The sequence below is a fragment of the Schistocerca nitens genome, chromosome 1 (assembly GCF_023898315.1).
Source record: "Schistocerca nitens isolate TAMUIC-IGC-003100 chromosome 1, iqSchNite1.1, whole genome shotgun sequence".
NCBI lineage: Eukaryota > Metazoa > Arthropoda > Insecta > Orthoptera > Acrididae > Schistocerca > Schistocerca nitens.
In genome coordinates, this window is record NC_064614.1 from 950,341,792 (window position 1) to 950,359,019 (window position 17,228).

The following is a 17,228-nucleotide window of genomic DNA, read 5'->3' on the forward strand; positions in this document are numbered from 1 at the left end:
TCCCTACTACCGTATCCGGCTACTGTTGCAGACTCGCGCAGACAAGCGCAGACTCGCGACAAGCAACAACTAACGATAAACTACTCTCTGGTCAGAGATTCTGTCATGCCTCGCCCATACACCTTACAATGTGGAGCTCAAATCTCAAAGCAAGGAATGGAAACTAGCGGGAGAACCGAAAACAAAGAAGTCGCGAAAATCAAGGTCCAATGTGAAGACAATGTTGATTGTTTTCTTTGATTCTAGGGGCATTGGTCACAAGGAATTTGTCCCTCCCGGCCAGAGAGTGAACGGAAATTTTTACGTTGAAGTTCTGACACGTCTCAGAGCTCGTGTGGCCCGAGTTCTACCGGAGTTGGCAAAAGGCAGGTGGATCCTTCATCACGACAATGCGCCCGCTCACACGACGCTCGTTGTGCGCGAGTTTTTGGCCCGAAGCTCAATCACGGTGACAGACCACCCGCCTTATTCACCCGATTTAGCCCCGTGTGACTTCTTCGTGTTCCCGAAATGCAAAATGGTGCTTCGGGGGCGACACTTGGGAGATGTGGAAGCCATCAAGGCGGAAACGACAAGGCAACTGAACAACATCACAACTGAAGACTTTCAGCAATGTTATCAACAGTGGAAATGGCGTTGGCAGAAGTGTATCGCGTCTCAGGGCGAGTACTTTGAAGGAGACCATATTGTAATACCTGAATAATTGTAAAATAAAGTTATTATTAAACTTTTATACGTATTTTCCGGACAAACCTCGTAGTGTGCCCGTTGCTGCTGCTGCTTGCCGATAACATGACAAATATGAATCAATCTCGTACGACGCATAGAATCAAGTACTAGAGGACAGCTGAAAAATACGAAAAAACTGCGACGACAGAGAAATCTGTAACCCGACATAAAGAGTAGTCCATACCAAAACACCCTGCCCGGACATCTGTTGTTGTTGTTGTTGTGGTGGTGGTCTTCAGTCCTGAGACTGGTTTGACGCAGCTCTCCATGCTACTCTATCCTGTGCAAGCTTATTCATCTGCCAGTACCTACTGCAACCTACGTCCTTCTGAATCTGCTTAGTGTATTCTTGTATTGGTCTCCCTCTACGATTTTTACCCTCCACGCTGCCCTCCAATACTAAATTGGCGATCCCTTGATGCCTCAGGACATGTCCTACCAACCGATCCCTTCTTCTAGTCAAGTTGTGCCACAAACTCCTCTTCTCCCCAATCCTTTTCAATACCTCCTCATTAGTTATGTGATCTACCCATCTAATCTTCAGCATTCTTCTGTAGCACCACATTTCGAAAGCTTCTATTCTCTTCTTCAAAATGTTCTAATGTGTGTGAAATCTTATGGGACTTAACTGCTAAGGTCGTCAGTCCCTAAGCTTACACACTACTTAACCTAAATTATCCTAAGGACAAACACACACACCCATGCCCGAGGGAGGACTCGAACCTCCGCCGGGAGCAGCCGCACAGTCTATGACTGTAGCGCCTTAGACCGCTCGGCTAATCCCGCGCGGCTATTCTCTTCTTGTCCAAACTATTTATCGTCCATGTTTCACTTCCATACATGGCTACACTCCATACAAATACTTTCAGAAACGACTTCCTGACACTTAAATCTATACTCGATGCCGGCCGAAGTGGCCGTGCGGTTAAAGGCGCTGCAGTCTGGAACCGCAAGACCGCTACGGTCGCAGGTTCGAATCCTGCCTCGGGCATGGATGTTTGTGATGTCCTTAGGTTAGTTAGGTTTCACTAGTTCTAAGTTCTAGGGGACTAATGACCGCAGCAGTTGAGTCCCATAGTGCTCAGAGCCATTTTATACTCGATGTTAACAAGTTTCTCCTCTTCAGAAACGCTTTCCTTGCCATTGCCAGTCTACATTTTATATCCTCTCTACTTCGACCATCATCAGTTATTTTGCTCCCCAAATAGCAAAACTCCTTTACTACATTAAGTGTCTCATTTCCTAATCTAATTCCCTCAGCATCACCCGACTTTATTCGACTACATTCCATTATCCTCGTTTTGCTTTTGTTGATGTTCATCTTATATCCTGTCCGCCCCCGGTAGCTGAGTGATCAGCGCGACAGAATGTCAATCCTAAGGGCCCGGGTTCGATTCCCGGCTAGGTCGGAGATTTTCTCCGCTCTGGGACTGGGTGTTATCTTGTCCTAATCATCATCATTTCATCCCCAGTCGCCGAAGTGGCGTCAAATCAAAAGACTTGCACCCGGCGAACGGTCTACCCGACGGGAGGCCCTAGCCACACGACATTATTATTATCTTATATCCTCCTGTATGAACACTGAATTCGTTTCCAGAATGCGGATATCGAAGACCTGCCGGAGCATCTGCTGGCCATCATATGGCCGCTCAAGGTGGGGCAGATGGGCTCCGAGCCGCCCCCGCTGGCTCGGCAGTAGTTCCGGCGGCCGTCGCAGGGAGGAGCGCAGGTCGGCGCGCAAGCCTCCTCACCGCTCATTCTGTCAGCTGCGGCCGGCGCGCGTGCAGCTGGGGAAGGGAGCGGCGTCACAGCAGTCGGTGCGCTCCAGTATACACACGCACAGTGGTCCACCCGCAGTTAGTTTCGAGTGTAGTCATACGGAATAGGTATCGTTCTCGCGTCTTCGCACTGTAACTTACTGGAGACAATTCGTTCACGTTCCCTCAGCTGTCTGACATGAACAGCGGAGTGTTTTGACAACCGATCACTGACAGTCTAGGACGCGACAGTTAACGCTCCCCCCCAAGTTCCGTTAAAGAGCACACAAACGTAGGCACCTGCTACCCGTCAGCATGGCGACTGGAGTGCTACCGCCGGACACGACACTGGAGTTCCACCTGGTGACGCTGTTCGAGAAGCTGGAGGCGGCGCGCCTGGAGGCGGCGTGCGCCCCCGGGGGCGGCGCGCCCTCGGCGGCGTTGCGCCGGCCCTCTATGCAGGCCGAGGTGCGCACGCTCGAGTTCTGGCGGTCCATCATCTCGGAGTGCCTGGCGTCCTTCTTCTACGTGTTCATCGTGTGCGGCGGCGCCGCGGCGGCAGTCTCCGGGCCGGCGGCCGGCGGGTCGCCGCTGCTGCTCACCACCGCCATCGCCACAGGCCTCGCCGTAGCGACGCTCACGCACTGCTTCGGACACATCTCAGGTGAGGCCCCGCACACTGCTGCTACTCGTTGTGTGTCCCGACGGAAGGCAAACTGGTGACGCCTGCCCCCCTTTTTTATCATTAGTCTTCTGAAACAGAAGAAGTTCGAGGTATGCCTCACGTATATACCGGGTGATCAAAAAGTCAGTATAAATTTGAAAACTGAATAAATCACGGAATAATGTAGATAGAGAGGTACAAATTGACACACATGCTTGGAATGACATGGGGTTTTATTAGAACCAAAAAAATACAAACGTTCAAAAAACGTCCGACAGATGGCGCTTCATCTGATCAGAATAGCAATAATAGGCATGACAAAGTAAGGCAAAGCAAAGATGATGTTCTTTACAGGAAATGCTCAATATGTCCACCATCATTCCTGAACAATAGCTGTAGTCGAATAGTAATGTTGTGAACGGCACTGTAAAGCATGTCCGGAGTTATGGTGAGGCATTGGCGTCGGATGTTGTCTTTTAGCATCCCTAGAGATGTTGGTCGATCACGACACTTGCGACTTCACGCGCGCAAGAGATCTTTCACGCGTCTAGCAATATGGGGTGGAGCGTCATCCTGCATAAACATTGTACGTTCCAGTGGGTGTTTATCATTCAGGCTGGGGATGATGCGATTCTGTAACACGATTGTCATGCGCAGTCACTGACGTTTTGCTGTCCAGCGCCATTTGTCGGACATTTTGTGAATTTTTTTTTTGTTCTAATGAAACCCCATGTCATTCCAAGCATGTGTATCAGTTTTTACCTCTCTATCTACATTATTCCGTGGTTTATTAAGTTTCCAAATTTAAACTGACTTTTTGATCACCCGGTACATTGATGGGCCAGAACACGATGACCACTGCCCACTGCTAGAATAAATGCTTCCCCGTGGTGTTGCGGGCACGTGACGCTCTAAGGAAAGAAATAAGCCGAACAGGGACAAATAGGTACTCATTACAGCAAAGGTACGGGCCGCAAATGTGAAAATCCTCTGATGTAAGCGGTTCTGCAAAGGGCACGTTGTTATGCCTCTGCGGCTGGAAACGAGAATCTCTGAAACGGGGAATCTGGTCGGCCGTTCGCGTACGCTGTCATTGAAGGATGACGAAATAACAAGCTGGCCGTATGTTACCGGACGACCACATCTCATCACAAAACGTAGATGTCGGATGAACCGCCACTGTGTAATATCCAGGATAGGCAGCGATCTGCGGCAGATCTGATGCGTGCAAAGGGCATTTTTGAACATGGGGCTCCACAGCACACGACTCCTACGTGTTACTGTGCTGACCCAGCGACATCGTCGATAACGATTGCAGTGGGCACAGCATCACTAAGCTCTGACCGTGAGCGAATGGAAACGCGGCGCGTGGTCGAATGAATCGCGTTCTTGCTGCTCCAGGTCAATGCGTCCATCTAGGCGAATGGCTGCTCGAAACGTGCACCGCGCCCCAGATGCAGGCCGGTGAGGCTAGAAGTATCTCTTTGGGTACATTGAGTTGGGCTCCCACGGGATCTGGGGTATTAATCGGAGACGCCATATCTGCAGTGAACATAATTGCGGGCCATCTGCGTCCCATTATGCTTGAAGTCTTTCCCGACGGCGATGGCATCTTCCAACAGCATAGCTGCCCATGTCACAATGCTAGAATCGTGCTGCAGAGGTTTTGAGGAGCATGATAGTGAACTTACATTGACGTCTTGACCAATGCCCTGATTGAACCCACTGAAACACATATCTGGCGCCAGCTGCACATCCTCAAACCACCGTCCCGTAATGAGCGGGAATTGCGTGACAAGTTAGTAGACATCTGTTGCTATGTACCTCCGGAAACGTATCAAGGACTTGCAGAATCCACGCCAAGCAAAATCGCTGCTGTATTGTGTTTGAAAAGTAGACCAGAACGCTATTAAACAGGTGTTCTGGCTTAGCAGTGTATGTTGCGATCATAGGCGTTCACATGGGGAGAGGCGGGGGCATAAGCAGCCATTTACCCCTCCAGCTCCCTGCCCCCCCCCCCCCCCCATTCGACGAAATCTGGAGTGCAGATTTTTTTTCATATATTGAGAGCATAACCATCAATTCTCTGTGATATAATGATTTTTTTTCACCTACGAAATTTAGTTCGTATGACAAGGCATGTCTCAAAACTGACCGTCTCATTTATATCAAAACTGGCGTTTTAGAACATGCAAGGTAAATTGAGAAAGATATGTGTTACGTGATAGTATAACGAATGAATGTGTGGGATCATTTTTGTCTTAGTGGGTTTCTAAGATGAAACAAAACAAAATAATCTGGTATAAATGATGACTAACAACCTCAGCTGCCGACAGGAGGAGGAGATTAGTGTTTAACGTCCCGTCGACAACGAGGTCATTAGAGACGGAGCGCAAGCTCGGGTGAGGGAAGGATGGGGAAGGAAATCGGCAGTGCCCGTTCAAAGGAACCATCCCGGCATTTGCCTGAAGCGATTTAGGGAAATCACGGAAAACCTAATCAGGATGGCCGGAGACGGGATTGAACCGTCGTCCTCCCGAATGCGAGTCCAGTGTCTAACCACTGCGCCACCTCGCTCGGTCTGCCGACAGGTGTTGTTGATATACCTCGATGTGGACAGCTGAAAATGTGTACCCCGACCGGGACTCGAACCCGGGATCTCCTGCTTACATGGCAGACGCTCTATCCATCTTTTTTTTTCTTTTTTTAAATCTCATTTTGTTCGTTTTTGTTCGCTCTATCTGCTCTGGGCGGACGTCGAAAGACACCCATTTCAGTTCTTTGTTGATCCATTAACTCAGTTTTTTTATTACAGAGGGCAGCTAACCCTCTGACCGAACACGCTGAGCTACCGTGCCGGCTATGCAGCTAACTTCCGTGATTTTAAAGATGCTGCCGAAACATTGTTGTCAATGTAGGCGTGTGAGATCTCCAAATGCATATGATCAAAGTGTCTCATGCTTAAATTATGACTAACTGAAACCCTCAGCTGCCGACAGGTGTTGTTGATACACTTCGATGTGGACAGCTGAAAATGTGTGCCGCGACCGGGACTCGAACCCGGGATCTCCTGCTTACATGGCAGACGCTCTATCCATCTGAGCCACCGAGGACACAGATGAATAGCGCGACTGCAGAGACTTATCCCTTGCACGCTTCCCGTGAGACTCATATTCCCAACTGTCCACAATTCTACATATGTATTGTACCTTATAGACATTTGCCCACCCACTCATTACTCGCGCACGCTTTGGCGATTACCGTAAGAGTTTGGGCAACCTGTGCGCATTCGCACAGACGAAGGTCAATGGCTGGGTAGCCTTTAACTATATATATGAAGACAGTAACTTGTTCTCGAAAGAACAGTTACTGTTGATGACCGTGCAGCTTTTCCCTGGAATAAATGATGACTAACTAACAACCTCAGCTCGGTTCGAGTCCCGGTCGGGGCACACATTTTCAGCTGTCCACATCGAGGTATATCAACAACACCTGTCGGCAGCTGAGGTTGTTAGTCAGTCATCATTTATTCGTGGGAAAAGCTGCACAGTCATCAACAGTAACTGCTCTTTCGAGAACAAGTTACTGTCTTCATAAAAATAATCTGGTGACTGTGAACTAATGCCGCTTTATATGTTATCTCATTTCTTATTTTTAAAACAAAGAATAAACTAATATATTGCTTAAAGTTTTACTCTCTTTTTCACGTAACATTACGTTGCGCATATTATGTTACATAACTCGTACAGACATGAGCCCATTTATTTCATGGGTGAGAGTTTACACGTAATCGTGCTTGGCTTAACCACGTTGTCGGACCACGTGATTGGAGCTTGTACCAGAGTTCGTCTCAATATCCAATAGACCCGGCCCTCCAGAGCTGGTGTACGCACAGTCCGCCGCATCAAAGCACGTTCGTCTGTCTGGACCCATGATAAAAAAAAAAAAGATTGAAAAGTTGTGTGATGTGGTTGGTGCCCGGAAGTGCACTTGTTTTGGTATAGCCGTGCTGTCTCTCGACCATTTTCATTTGCTCGACCGTACACAAACACCATCTCGGCTTGTTCCCGACATGAATACCGGACCATTCTGCTGCTTCGCGTGGTCAGAGGAACTTCATTCGTCATAGTGTACTGTGGCAACGATGCATTTCCAGACACATGTTCATAGGAACTTTTTACCTCCATTTCCAATCAGACATCCGTGCCTGCAATTTTTCGATTTTATTAACGTTCACCCTGTATGTACCTGCGAACCACTAGTTTTCTTATTGTTCATTTATATTTCCTTCAATAAAATAGAGATGACTCTTGAAATGGCTACGAGTTAACGTACATGGATTATGTATCTTGGTACGGACGAAATAAGGGAACTCCCGGCCGTCAGTGTCATACAATCATTTCATTTCACTGAAAGTTATTCGAATCTTTCTTGATAAACATTTAAAGTCTTGCGAAAGTAAGGAAATTCGCCAATTATCTTCTGATAATAACGTCTCCTGTGGCCGTATTCAAGCAAAATCCTATGCTATGCTGTAATGCAGCCGACAATCAAATAATGCAAATACGCTAAAGACATTTTTTGTAGCAAATATCATTCATTAATCTAATTATGGCGCAGGATACTATCTAACATGAATGAAAAACATTCACTTTTTACACATTAGCTTATAGATAATACATTTTATAGAGCTGAGCAGATAGCGACGGAACGCTTTCGCAGAGAAGTATGGTAAGCTCATATCGCCGCTCTTTTCTTTATAGCGTCTTTGTATATTGATATTCTCTATTAGGCTGTTCGTTATCACTGTTTGTCATCGGGTCTTTGACCTTACGGGACTTTTGTATTGTCGCTCTCGGAAAGTATTTTTTATTGTTCATTTTTTTAAGTATAGCATTCCAGGAGACATTACAATAGGCTATTACAGTACATATTATGTACATACAATGTAAACGAGAAGACCACCGACAAGCTTTCAGAGGTTGTTCGGGCATACCTTTGAGTGTTTTGGTATAGAGGAAGTGTGGTCTCCAGTAGCTTGTTACGGAGTAATAATTAATGTAATTATTAGACCTCGGACTTTGAGGTTCTAAAAATGTTAAATTAGGTACCTAAAATAGGTTCTATCACTTACAAAATTAGGTTATAAAAATCACAAAATAGGCGACCAAAATCTGATATTTTATTGTCTAGAAAGATGAATAGATGACAAAAATCCACATTATATTATTGTCCATGTCCATAATTATAGTCACACTTTCTCTAGATTTTCCGTTCAGAACCTGCGTCTCTTGTCTGTTAATAGCATCTTATATGCCGAGAATGAGCGTTCCGCGTCAACAGATGTCACCGGAGCATATTTAAATGACGGTATTAGGTGCAATGGAACTGCACACTCAAGTTGTGTTGATTTATCTGATAAGATGTCAGCCACTGTGCAGAGAGTGGTCAGTCCTATCCGTTAACGACACTTACTTACGTCATTCTTTGATCAATTTCCGTTCCCCGCAGTCCTTCCGCTGCCATTTTTCTTCATTTCATTTCAAGCTTCCATTTATCTGTTTTCAGCGCACCTTAGTGCAGTGGATGGTGACGCATGCACGTTCTCGTGTATGCGTCCGTGTCCCTCTAGCGATGAGTTTAAAGCCACAGCGCTCTTGTAGGGACCATACCTTCTTCCGTGGCCAATGATATTACGATTACTTCAGCGATTTTCGTTTTATAATCTCCGGTTCATTTATTTTTGAGGGATCCTAACGTTTTCGGCGAGGTGCAGATTAAAAGCTATCTGGGGAAAGACACCAAACGAAATGCAAAACTCTTTAACGAGCCTCCGGAAACTGTGTGTTCCTTATACAAAAATATCCCAGAACAACCACTGAAACTTTGTTGATGGAGTTCCGCTCACACTGTATCGTATGTCCCCAATGAACAATTAATGCAATGGGGGAGCCACTACGTAATTCTTGCCATTATTAAGGAATTATTATATCGATTTTACTGTCGTGGTACGCTTCGAAGACTCATGTCTTTGTCCTGGAATGGTGATTTTCGTTAGTTTCAAGCTAACCCCCAACTCACGATGTGTGGTCTCCCAGACCGCGCAAAAATTTTCGAACTCGCTCTCCGAGGCCACATGTGGTGGAATGGTTCTACACTCCCCCAACCCTCTTAAGTTGCCAAGCCTACGATGTTTTACTGTCTGTTGCGATATCGCTTTCTGTGTTTATTGTTGATACGTGTTGTAGATGGGTGTTGGAGTCTCCGGGACCGCGCCTCGTAAACTACGTACATGTTTTCTCCAGTACGGTTCCGTATAGCTCAGAATGTGTTCGCACGAATGCGTCAGTTTTAACTTTCTCGAGTTTGATAAAAATGTTAGTCGGTTTGTGGAGGAAGGTGTCAGTAATATAGATCAAGAAATAAACGAAAAAGACGACAATTTTACATTAGCCAGTGATCACAGTTCTGCTATCGAACAAGAGTACCATTCAGAGGAAGAACTTCAGGAAAGTTGTGATGAGGATCTGTCTGTTTCTTCAATGAAATACTTAAAGTGTATGTTAAAATGGAATGTGTTCTGAGTGGTGATAAAGAAAAATGCAGTTCAAATGTTCAAATGTGTGTGAAATCTTATGGGACTTAACTGCTAAGGTCATCAGTCCCTAAGCTTACACACTACTTAACCTAAATTATCCTAAGGACATACACACACACACACCCATGCCCGAGGGAGGACTCGAACCTCCGCCGGGATCAGCCGCACGGTCCATGACTGCAGTGCCCTAAACCGCTCGGCTAATCCCGCGCGGCAAAATGCAGTTCCCTTGAAGTAATGTCAGTTTGACAGACTTTCTTTTTGTACATGTCGGGTGGAATTTTTATGCGCAAATTTAAACCCTAGAATTTAGTTTTATTTGAAGATTCATTTGCTACAGAGATTGTATAATTTTAAAAAAATGGTTCAAAAGGCACTAAGCACTGTGGGACTTAACATCTGAGGTCATCCGTCCCCTAGACTTAGAACTACTTAAACCTAGCTAACCTAAGGACATCGCACACATCCATGCCCGAGGCAGGATACGAACCTGCGACCGCAGCAGCAGCGCGGTTCCGGACTCAAGCGCCTAGAACCGCTCGGCCACAGCTGCCGGCAGTACAATTTTCTAGAATATAAAATTCAGCACTCTAACAGTCCATTTATGTATACTATTTAAAAGAACCACACAAAATTATGGCGCTTTTGTGTGATAAAATAAACTATAAGCATTTAAACAACACTTTAATAATTGTAAAAATAAATTTTATACAGCATATATTAAAAATTTGAAATGATTTTTGCCTTAAATCTCGGTTTAAACATAGGGTTCCATAGAGCCCACCTCGTGGTATACGTTACAGAAAAGTTACCTCGTGAGTTAAGGGCTAATGTACATAATGTATTCATCGAACGAGGTAGTCGGTTACTTCGTACTGGCCTGTTGGTTTGAAAAAAAGTTGGAACCGCGCGACCGCTGCGGTCGCAGGTTCGAATCCTGCCTCGGTCATGGATGTGTGTGATGTCCTAAGGTTAGTTAGGTTTAAGTAGTTCTAAGTTCTAGGGGACTGATGACCTCAGTAGTTAAGTCCCATAGTGCTCAGAGCCATTTGAAAAAAGTTGCTGTACCAGTTACTTTCTAAACATCTCTGAGAAGTTAATACTGTGTGCCGGCCGTGAGATGGAACCCATCTGTATCATAGTCAGTGGCTGCCATTTTTGCTATCTGGCTGAAGCTACCCACGCTGCATCGCGGGAGAGCCAGAGTGGAGATTGGGAGCTATGGAGAGGAACAGTGGCAGATTTAAGCTCGGAGCGCGTAAGTTAAGCACTCTGCACACGGAGGGGCACAAAAGGGACTCGTTGCCGACGTGTGTTCGCAACCGGTCGGCAGCGAATCACTTCCCTTGTGGTTAAACAGGGCTCCGCAGACGGCGCGAATGCAGACTGACACAGCAGTTCGTCGCAGGTTGCCAACCAGTTGCCGGCGACTCGGCTCCCGCGTTGCCGAGCTATCAGAGTTGCTTCGAGTTAATGAAGATGAACGAGCAGTTTGTGAGCATTAGCTTTGGACGGGAAGTGGAGGACCGTACTATTTTATGCATCTACAAGCTGCCAGGCTACTGCAGGAAAGATTTGACAGAGAAAGCGGTGTGTGAAGCGGGAAAAATTTCATATTACATAATGTCTACAAATACAATAGTTGTACGGTACAGTACATATTATGTAGCGTACTGTACATCGATTGTTCAAAGTAAAATTTCAGTACGTCGATGGAAGCAAATGTACACGCGTTATAAATCGTATCGATAGCAGCCTTTGTCATTCTGTAAAATTACATTTTCAAGTGGAAACGAGCAGTGAAAAGCCACGAATCTCTGATGCACGAAAACACAACGGTGTTCACATACAATGATTTAACGAGCATAAACCACCTCCACTACTATTCTACAGAAATCTCGAAGATATTTGGGTTTTCAAAATAAAAATAACGATATGTTATAGCGGAAGAAGTCGACTGTGCCAAAGCATTGTGACACTGAAGTCGACTATGCCAAAGCACTGTGGCACTGTTTAGTCTTTAAAGAACTATTAATTTTGAATCTTTGTGTAACAGCTCCCTGGATGCTACACACGGCCTGCAGTTTAGACTTCTTTGGATGTATAGATGAATCCAGAATTGTCTTCATTTTCTTATTCGCGTATAATAATAATGGAGAAACACTTCGCTGATTCTAGGCGCTTCAGTCCGGAACCGCGCTACTGCTGCGGTCGCAGGTTCGAATCCTGCTTCGGGCATGGACGTGTGTAATGTCCTTAGGTTAGTTAGGTTTAAGTAGTTCTAATTTCTAGGGGACTGATGACCTCAGATGTTAAGTCGCATAGTGCTCAGAGCCATTGGAACCGTTTGAGAAGCACTACCTCCTCTGGGCTTGTGTCTGTGCTCGACACTCCCACTCCACCCTCACACACGCCAACTGCAGTTCCTCATTTCTGAGTTGCTCCGTGTGCTGATCAGCGTTGCCAGCCAGTCGGTAGCCAGTGGATTGCTTCCCCATTGCGTACCTTTTCAGTCTCTCCGTGTGCGGATGGCCTTAGGCTTGCTGGACTATCGTTGTTGGAAGCGCACTGCTCACCACAGGCAAACACCTGGATCCGACTACGTGTCCGGCATACAAATCTTTTTCGCAGTATATAATCCGTTAGAGACCAGAAGTAGGTATTCCGGTTTATCTAGATAGTGCCACAGACATGATACGTGAATTGGAGTGAAAATCATTTAAAATAAAGACTTTTTCGTTGCGACGGGATCTTCTCATGAAATTTCAATCAACGGTTTTCTCCTCCGATTGCGAAAACATTCTGTTGGCACTGACCTACAGAGGGAGAATTGGTCGTCACGATAAAATAAGAGAAATCACGGCTCTCACAGAAAAATTTAAGTGCTTGTTTTTCCCGTGCGCCGTTCGAGAGTGGAACGGTAGAGAGACATCAAGAAGGTTGCTCGCTGAACCCTCTGCCAGCCACTTAATTGTGAATAGCAGAGTAATCACGTAGATATAGATCTGTCTAGGAACATCGGAAAGAATGAGGTGTCGTAATGACTCACCGTGGAAAGTCATTTCGCACTGGACGTCAGCGTCTCGTTGCAGCAATGTCCCATCAAATAGTGGCGTGTTGTCACTGTGAGGACTCTCTCGTCACTTCACAATGTCACTTCTTGAATGTTGAAAGTGAGGTCATTCTTACGGAGAGTTGGGATATCGTCGCTAGTAGTTGAATTTATTAATGGCCAAAGCAAAATTCACTGTTACTTGTTGAAAAACTCTACATGGTGAATTCAGTGTGGCTGAACTGCTAGAACAGCAGAAACATCGCACAAATCATTTTAAAACATAAATCATTATACACGGGAAGAACTTCCACGGTACTAGAGTGCGACGTAGAGGATAAAAACTGTAGAGGAAGACAGAATTTGGAATACATCCAGCAAAAACAATAAAAAACTAATGGAACTAAAGGTAACCTTGATATTAATGGTACGTGTTTGCAGGCAAAGCGGCTACCAACACTAGTGCACTCACACAGTAGTGTCGGCAGCCGCTTTGCCTGGAAAGACGTACCGTGTACATCCGGGTTACGTCTTTCTCTAGTTCCGCTGGTTACTGCATTCATGTCGACTGCTTACTGTGTTACGCCAATTTTGTGCTGGAAGATAGAGGTCTTCAATAATTAACCTTTACGAAGTTTTTAAGGACATCATGTATTGAGAGGCCAACATTTTGTCACCTGAAGAAGTGACTATAATGCCATGAAACCAGTCGTGATTAATTAGTTATTTTGACGCAGCTGATTCGGTAATCATCATTTGAAATGTATCATCACAGCTTTGGTTGGCTCTCACACCAAGTTGTTTGAAAAATATAAGTTTTCATACAACCTCCGCAACGTGCCACGAGAACAAAGTTGACAACAAACTACGTACACATGTCAAAAGAAGTTTTGCATCACCCGGTTTCCAGAACTCCTGAAGATAGACTTCACTTAAAACTTCCGGGCTGATAGGCCGTGGTCGAAGTATAAAACTGTCTCCTAACGTTTCGTCTCCGACTGCGGGAGACATCATCGGAGGTAAAGCGGCGAACTGCGAAGAGGACTCGAGGAGGCGCTGATTATATAGACAGTACAGAGGGCGCCACTGTCGATCACGTGGCGTCGGCTATGAGATTGTCTCTGGTAATCTCATAGCCGACGCCACGTGATCGACAGTGGCGCCCTCTGTACTGTCTATATAATCAGCGCCTCCTCGAGTCCTCTTCGCAGTTCGCCGCTTTACCTCCGATGATGTCTCCCGCAGTCGGAGACGAAACGTTAGGAGACAGTTTTATACTTCGACCACGGCCTATCAGCCCGGAAGTTTTAAGTGAAGTCAATACCGGCCGTGAAAGTTTACATTGTATGATCCTGAAGATAGACTGACTGCGGATATTGAATCATAGACACAGTCCCTTTGACTGTTCAGAGATGTAACTAAACCCGCCCAAAGATGTAAACAACCATTCCTGAGCAGGGGGTCCGACAGCCGATCAGTTCGTCATTCAGTCAGGAAGGATGTACACGTCTCTTGTCGGTAGTTCAGCCATGACTAGACGGTCAATACCGCGGTGCGATTGCGTACGCACTATTACTTTGTGCCAGGAAGGGCTCTTAACAAGGGAATTGTCCAGGCGTCTCGGAGTGAAGTAAAGCGATGTTGTTCGGACATGGAGAAGATACAGAGAGGCAGGAACTGTCGATGACAGGCCTCGCTCAGGCCGCCCAAGGGCTACTACTGTAGTGAATGACCGCTACCTACGGATAATGGCTCGGAGGAACCATGACAGCAATGCCACCATGTTGAATAATGCTTATTGTGCAGCCACAGGGCGTCATGTTACGACTCAAACTGTGCGCAGGCTGCATGACGCGCATCTTCACTCCAGACGTCCATGGCGAGGTTCATCTTTGCAGCCACGAAACCATGAAGCACGGTACAGATGGGCCGACAACATGCCGAATGGACCGCTCAGGACTAGCATCACGTTCTCTTCACCGATGAATGTTGCATATGCCTTCAACCAGACAATCGTCGGAGACGTATTTGGAGGCAATCCGGTCAGGCTGAACGCCTTAGATACACTGTCCAGCGAGTACAGCAAGGTGGAGGTTCCCTGCAGTTTTGGGCTGGTATTATGTGGGGCCGACGTACGCCGCTGGTGGTCATGGAAGGTGCCGTAACAGCTGTACCATATGTGAATGCCGTCCTCCGACCGATAGTGCAACCATATCGGTAGCATACTGACGAGGCACTCGTCTTCATGGACAATTCGCGCCCCCTCCGTGCACATCTTGTGAATGACTTCCTTCAGGATAACGACATCGCTCGACTAGAGTGGCCACATGTTCTCCAGACATGAACCTTATCGAACATGCCTGGGAAAGACTGAAAAGAGCTGTTTATGGACGACGTGACCCACCAACCACTCTGTGGAATCTACGCCGAATCGCCGTTGAGGAGGGAGACTATCTGGACCAACGGTGCCCTGATGAAATTGTGGATAGTATGCCACGACGAATACAGGCATACATCAGTGCAAGAGGATGTGCTAGTGGGTATTAGAGGAACCGGTGTGTACAGCAATCTGGACCACCACCTCTGAAGGTCTCGCTGTATGGTGGTACAACATGCAATGTGTGGTTTTCATGAGCAATAAAAAGGGCGGAAATGATGTTTATGTTGATCTCTTTTCCAATTGTCAGTACAGGTTCCGGAACTCTCGAAACCGAGGTGATGCAAAACTTTTTTTGTGTATTGATCAGTCACAATAGCGCTATAACACGAGTAAGCGTGGTGAGAATAGTCCGACTTCATTCATTGGCTGACGTGACACAGTCGTCGCGTCAACTTAAAACAAATTTTCTGGATATTCCTTGACAAGGGGTGACACACCAGTCCGTTGGCGGTTGTTGGTAATGCCGCAATTAGAAATAAGTTGTGGAACGTTCTGAAATGAAGTGACATGACACCAATACCACTGTGATCGTCTCACTTCAGGCGGAAAGAGTTCAAATTCCTGGCTCCCCATCCTAAATAAGATTTTTCGTGGTGTCACTGGGTCATCTGGGATGAATAGCTTAAAGAAGGCCACAGCCGATTTCCTTCTAATTTAAAAAGTGCTACGACTCTTTTAACGACCTGAATAGCGACGAGACGATAAACTCTTACCATGCTTTCTTATATGTTTTTGTGTGCGAACTTTATTATTTTCCAGCTTACAATTATTTTAAGCTAAACAAATCAATAGAAAATTTGCTAGGATGTGAGATTTTAGAAGGAGGCATTCAAAGTGAACTTGGTGGGTTTCTCAAAGTCAGCTGTGGTGATTAAGGGATGCTTCTGCGGCCGGTTCAATTTTTTTCGTGGAATACGCGTACATCACAAGAGTTTGGATGGTAGGCGAGCATAGGTAGACAACCGATCCTGATGTGCAAATGCCTGCAGTGTCTCATTTAGTGAGGGCATGTGATCATGTCAACTGACAGGCGAAGCCTTTGTCAACAGACAGGCGAAGCCTTTGAAATTTCTCTGTCTTTCGTCCGCAGTTCTGTTCCTTGTACCGGATGTGTTCCTAATATGAAGCAACAAAGCCCGTAAAGAATTAGGAATTTCATTTGATGCGTGGTTTTCTTGCAGTTTAAACGCATACATTAGCGAATTACATAAAAACTTTGACATTGAAAGGTATGAAATGCTGTTTCTTAACGTCCAATTATTGCTGGGAAGCCAACAATGCACTAGTGTGTGACAGTCGCCTTTTCATGACCTACCGTACGCGAGCAGAGCTGGTTGCATATGAAATAGGCGCTGCACTTGCACCTGGTTCGATCCCCCAGGTGTTGCTTATTTTTGCAAGTATCGTGTGAAATTGTTAAAAGGTTTTTTTGGCAGCGGTATGTAGTTAGCCACGTATCTTTTACGTGAGATATCTATACCAAATCGCAACTTCAAAACATTCTGCTTCCATGTTTTTTTCTGAAACGATGTAACAAAAATAAGCTTGTGCCGTATGAAAGTTGCCGTCACGTCACTTCTGTTCGACAAGACGAACATTACCGAATGCAGTAGACAGTCAATGAATCCATACAAAAGAATATCTTCTGATGCAACTTTTATTGAATGACTATCTCATGGCAGCAAACAAGAATATAAATTCACATAAATGAGATTCGTTGGAATGTAAGGTTCATGAACCTTGTCTCAACATGTACGGTAAACTACATTCGAAAGTTGACTACAGTGAATACCTATAGTGACATGGTACACAATACTTAACCCTTCATTCTTTTGTGAGTGTAGTAAGATTTCAAACTACTTTTCAAAAACTTTAAAGCTGTTTGGTGTTGCCAAGTGCTACTACTGCTATAACTGTATCCACCTGTGCTGTAATGGAATCTACGGATTATTCTTTGCACAATTTCTAATTATTGTCTTTTAGACAAG

The 17,228-nt window shown here is 45.7% G+C and overlaps 1 protein-coding gene across 1 annotated transcript; it reads left to right on the forward strand.

The window, feature by feature from the left end:
* Positions 1 to 2,503: 2,503 nt before the first annotated feature.
* On the forward strand, positions 2,504 to 16,115 carry LOC126213773 (neurogenic protein big brain-like). The gene is made up of 2 exons (XM_049941465.1): positions 2,504 to 3,150; positions 16,000 to 16,115. Exons 1-2 carry the CDS (start codon positions 2,802 to 2,804, stop codon positions 16,113 to 16,115), a joined length of 465 nt encoding a protein of 154 aa, XP_049797422.1. The 5' UTR covers positions 2,504 to 2,801.
* Positions 16,116 to 17,228: the final 1,113 nt, after the last annotated feature.

What these genes read in the sequence shown, in the direction of transcription:
- LOC126213773 (XM_049941465.1), top strand. Translation starts at nt 2,802, where the DNA reads ATGGCGACTGGAGTGCTACCGCCGGACACGACACTGGAGTTCCACCTG. An exon ending in CTGCTTCGGACACATCTCAG is followed by an intron (nt 3,151 to 15,999) that starts GTGAGGCCCCGC and finishes ATTATTTTCCAG; the next exon opens with CTTACAATTATTTTAAGCTA.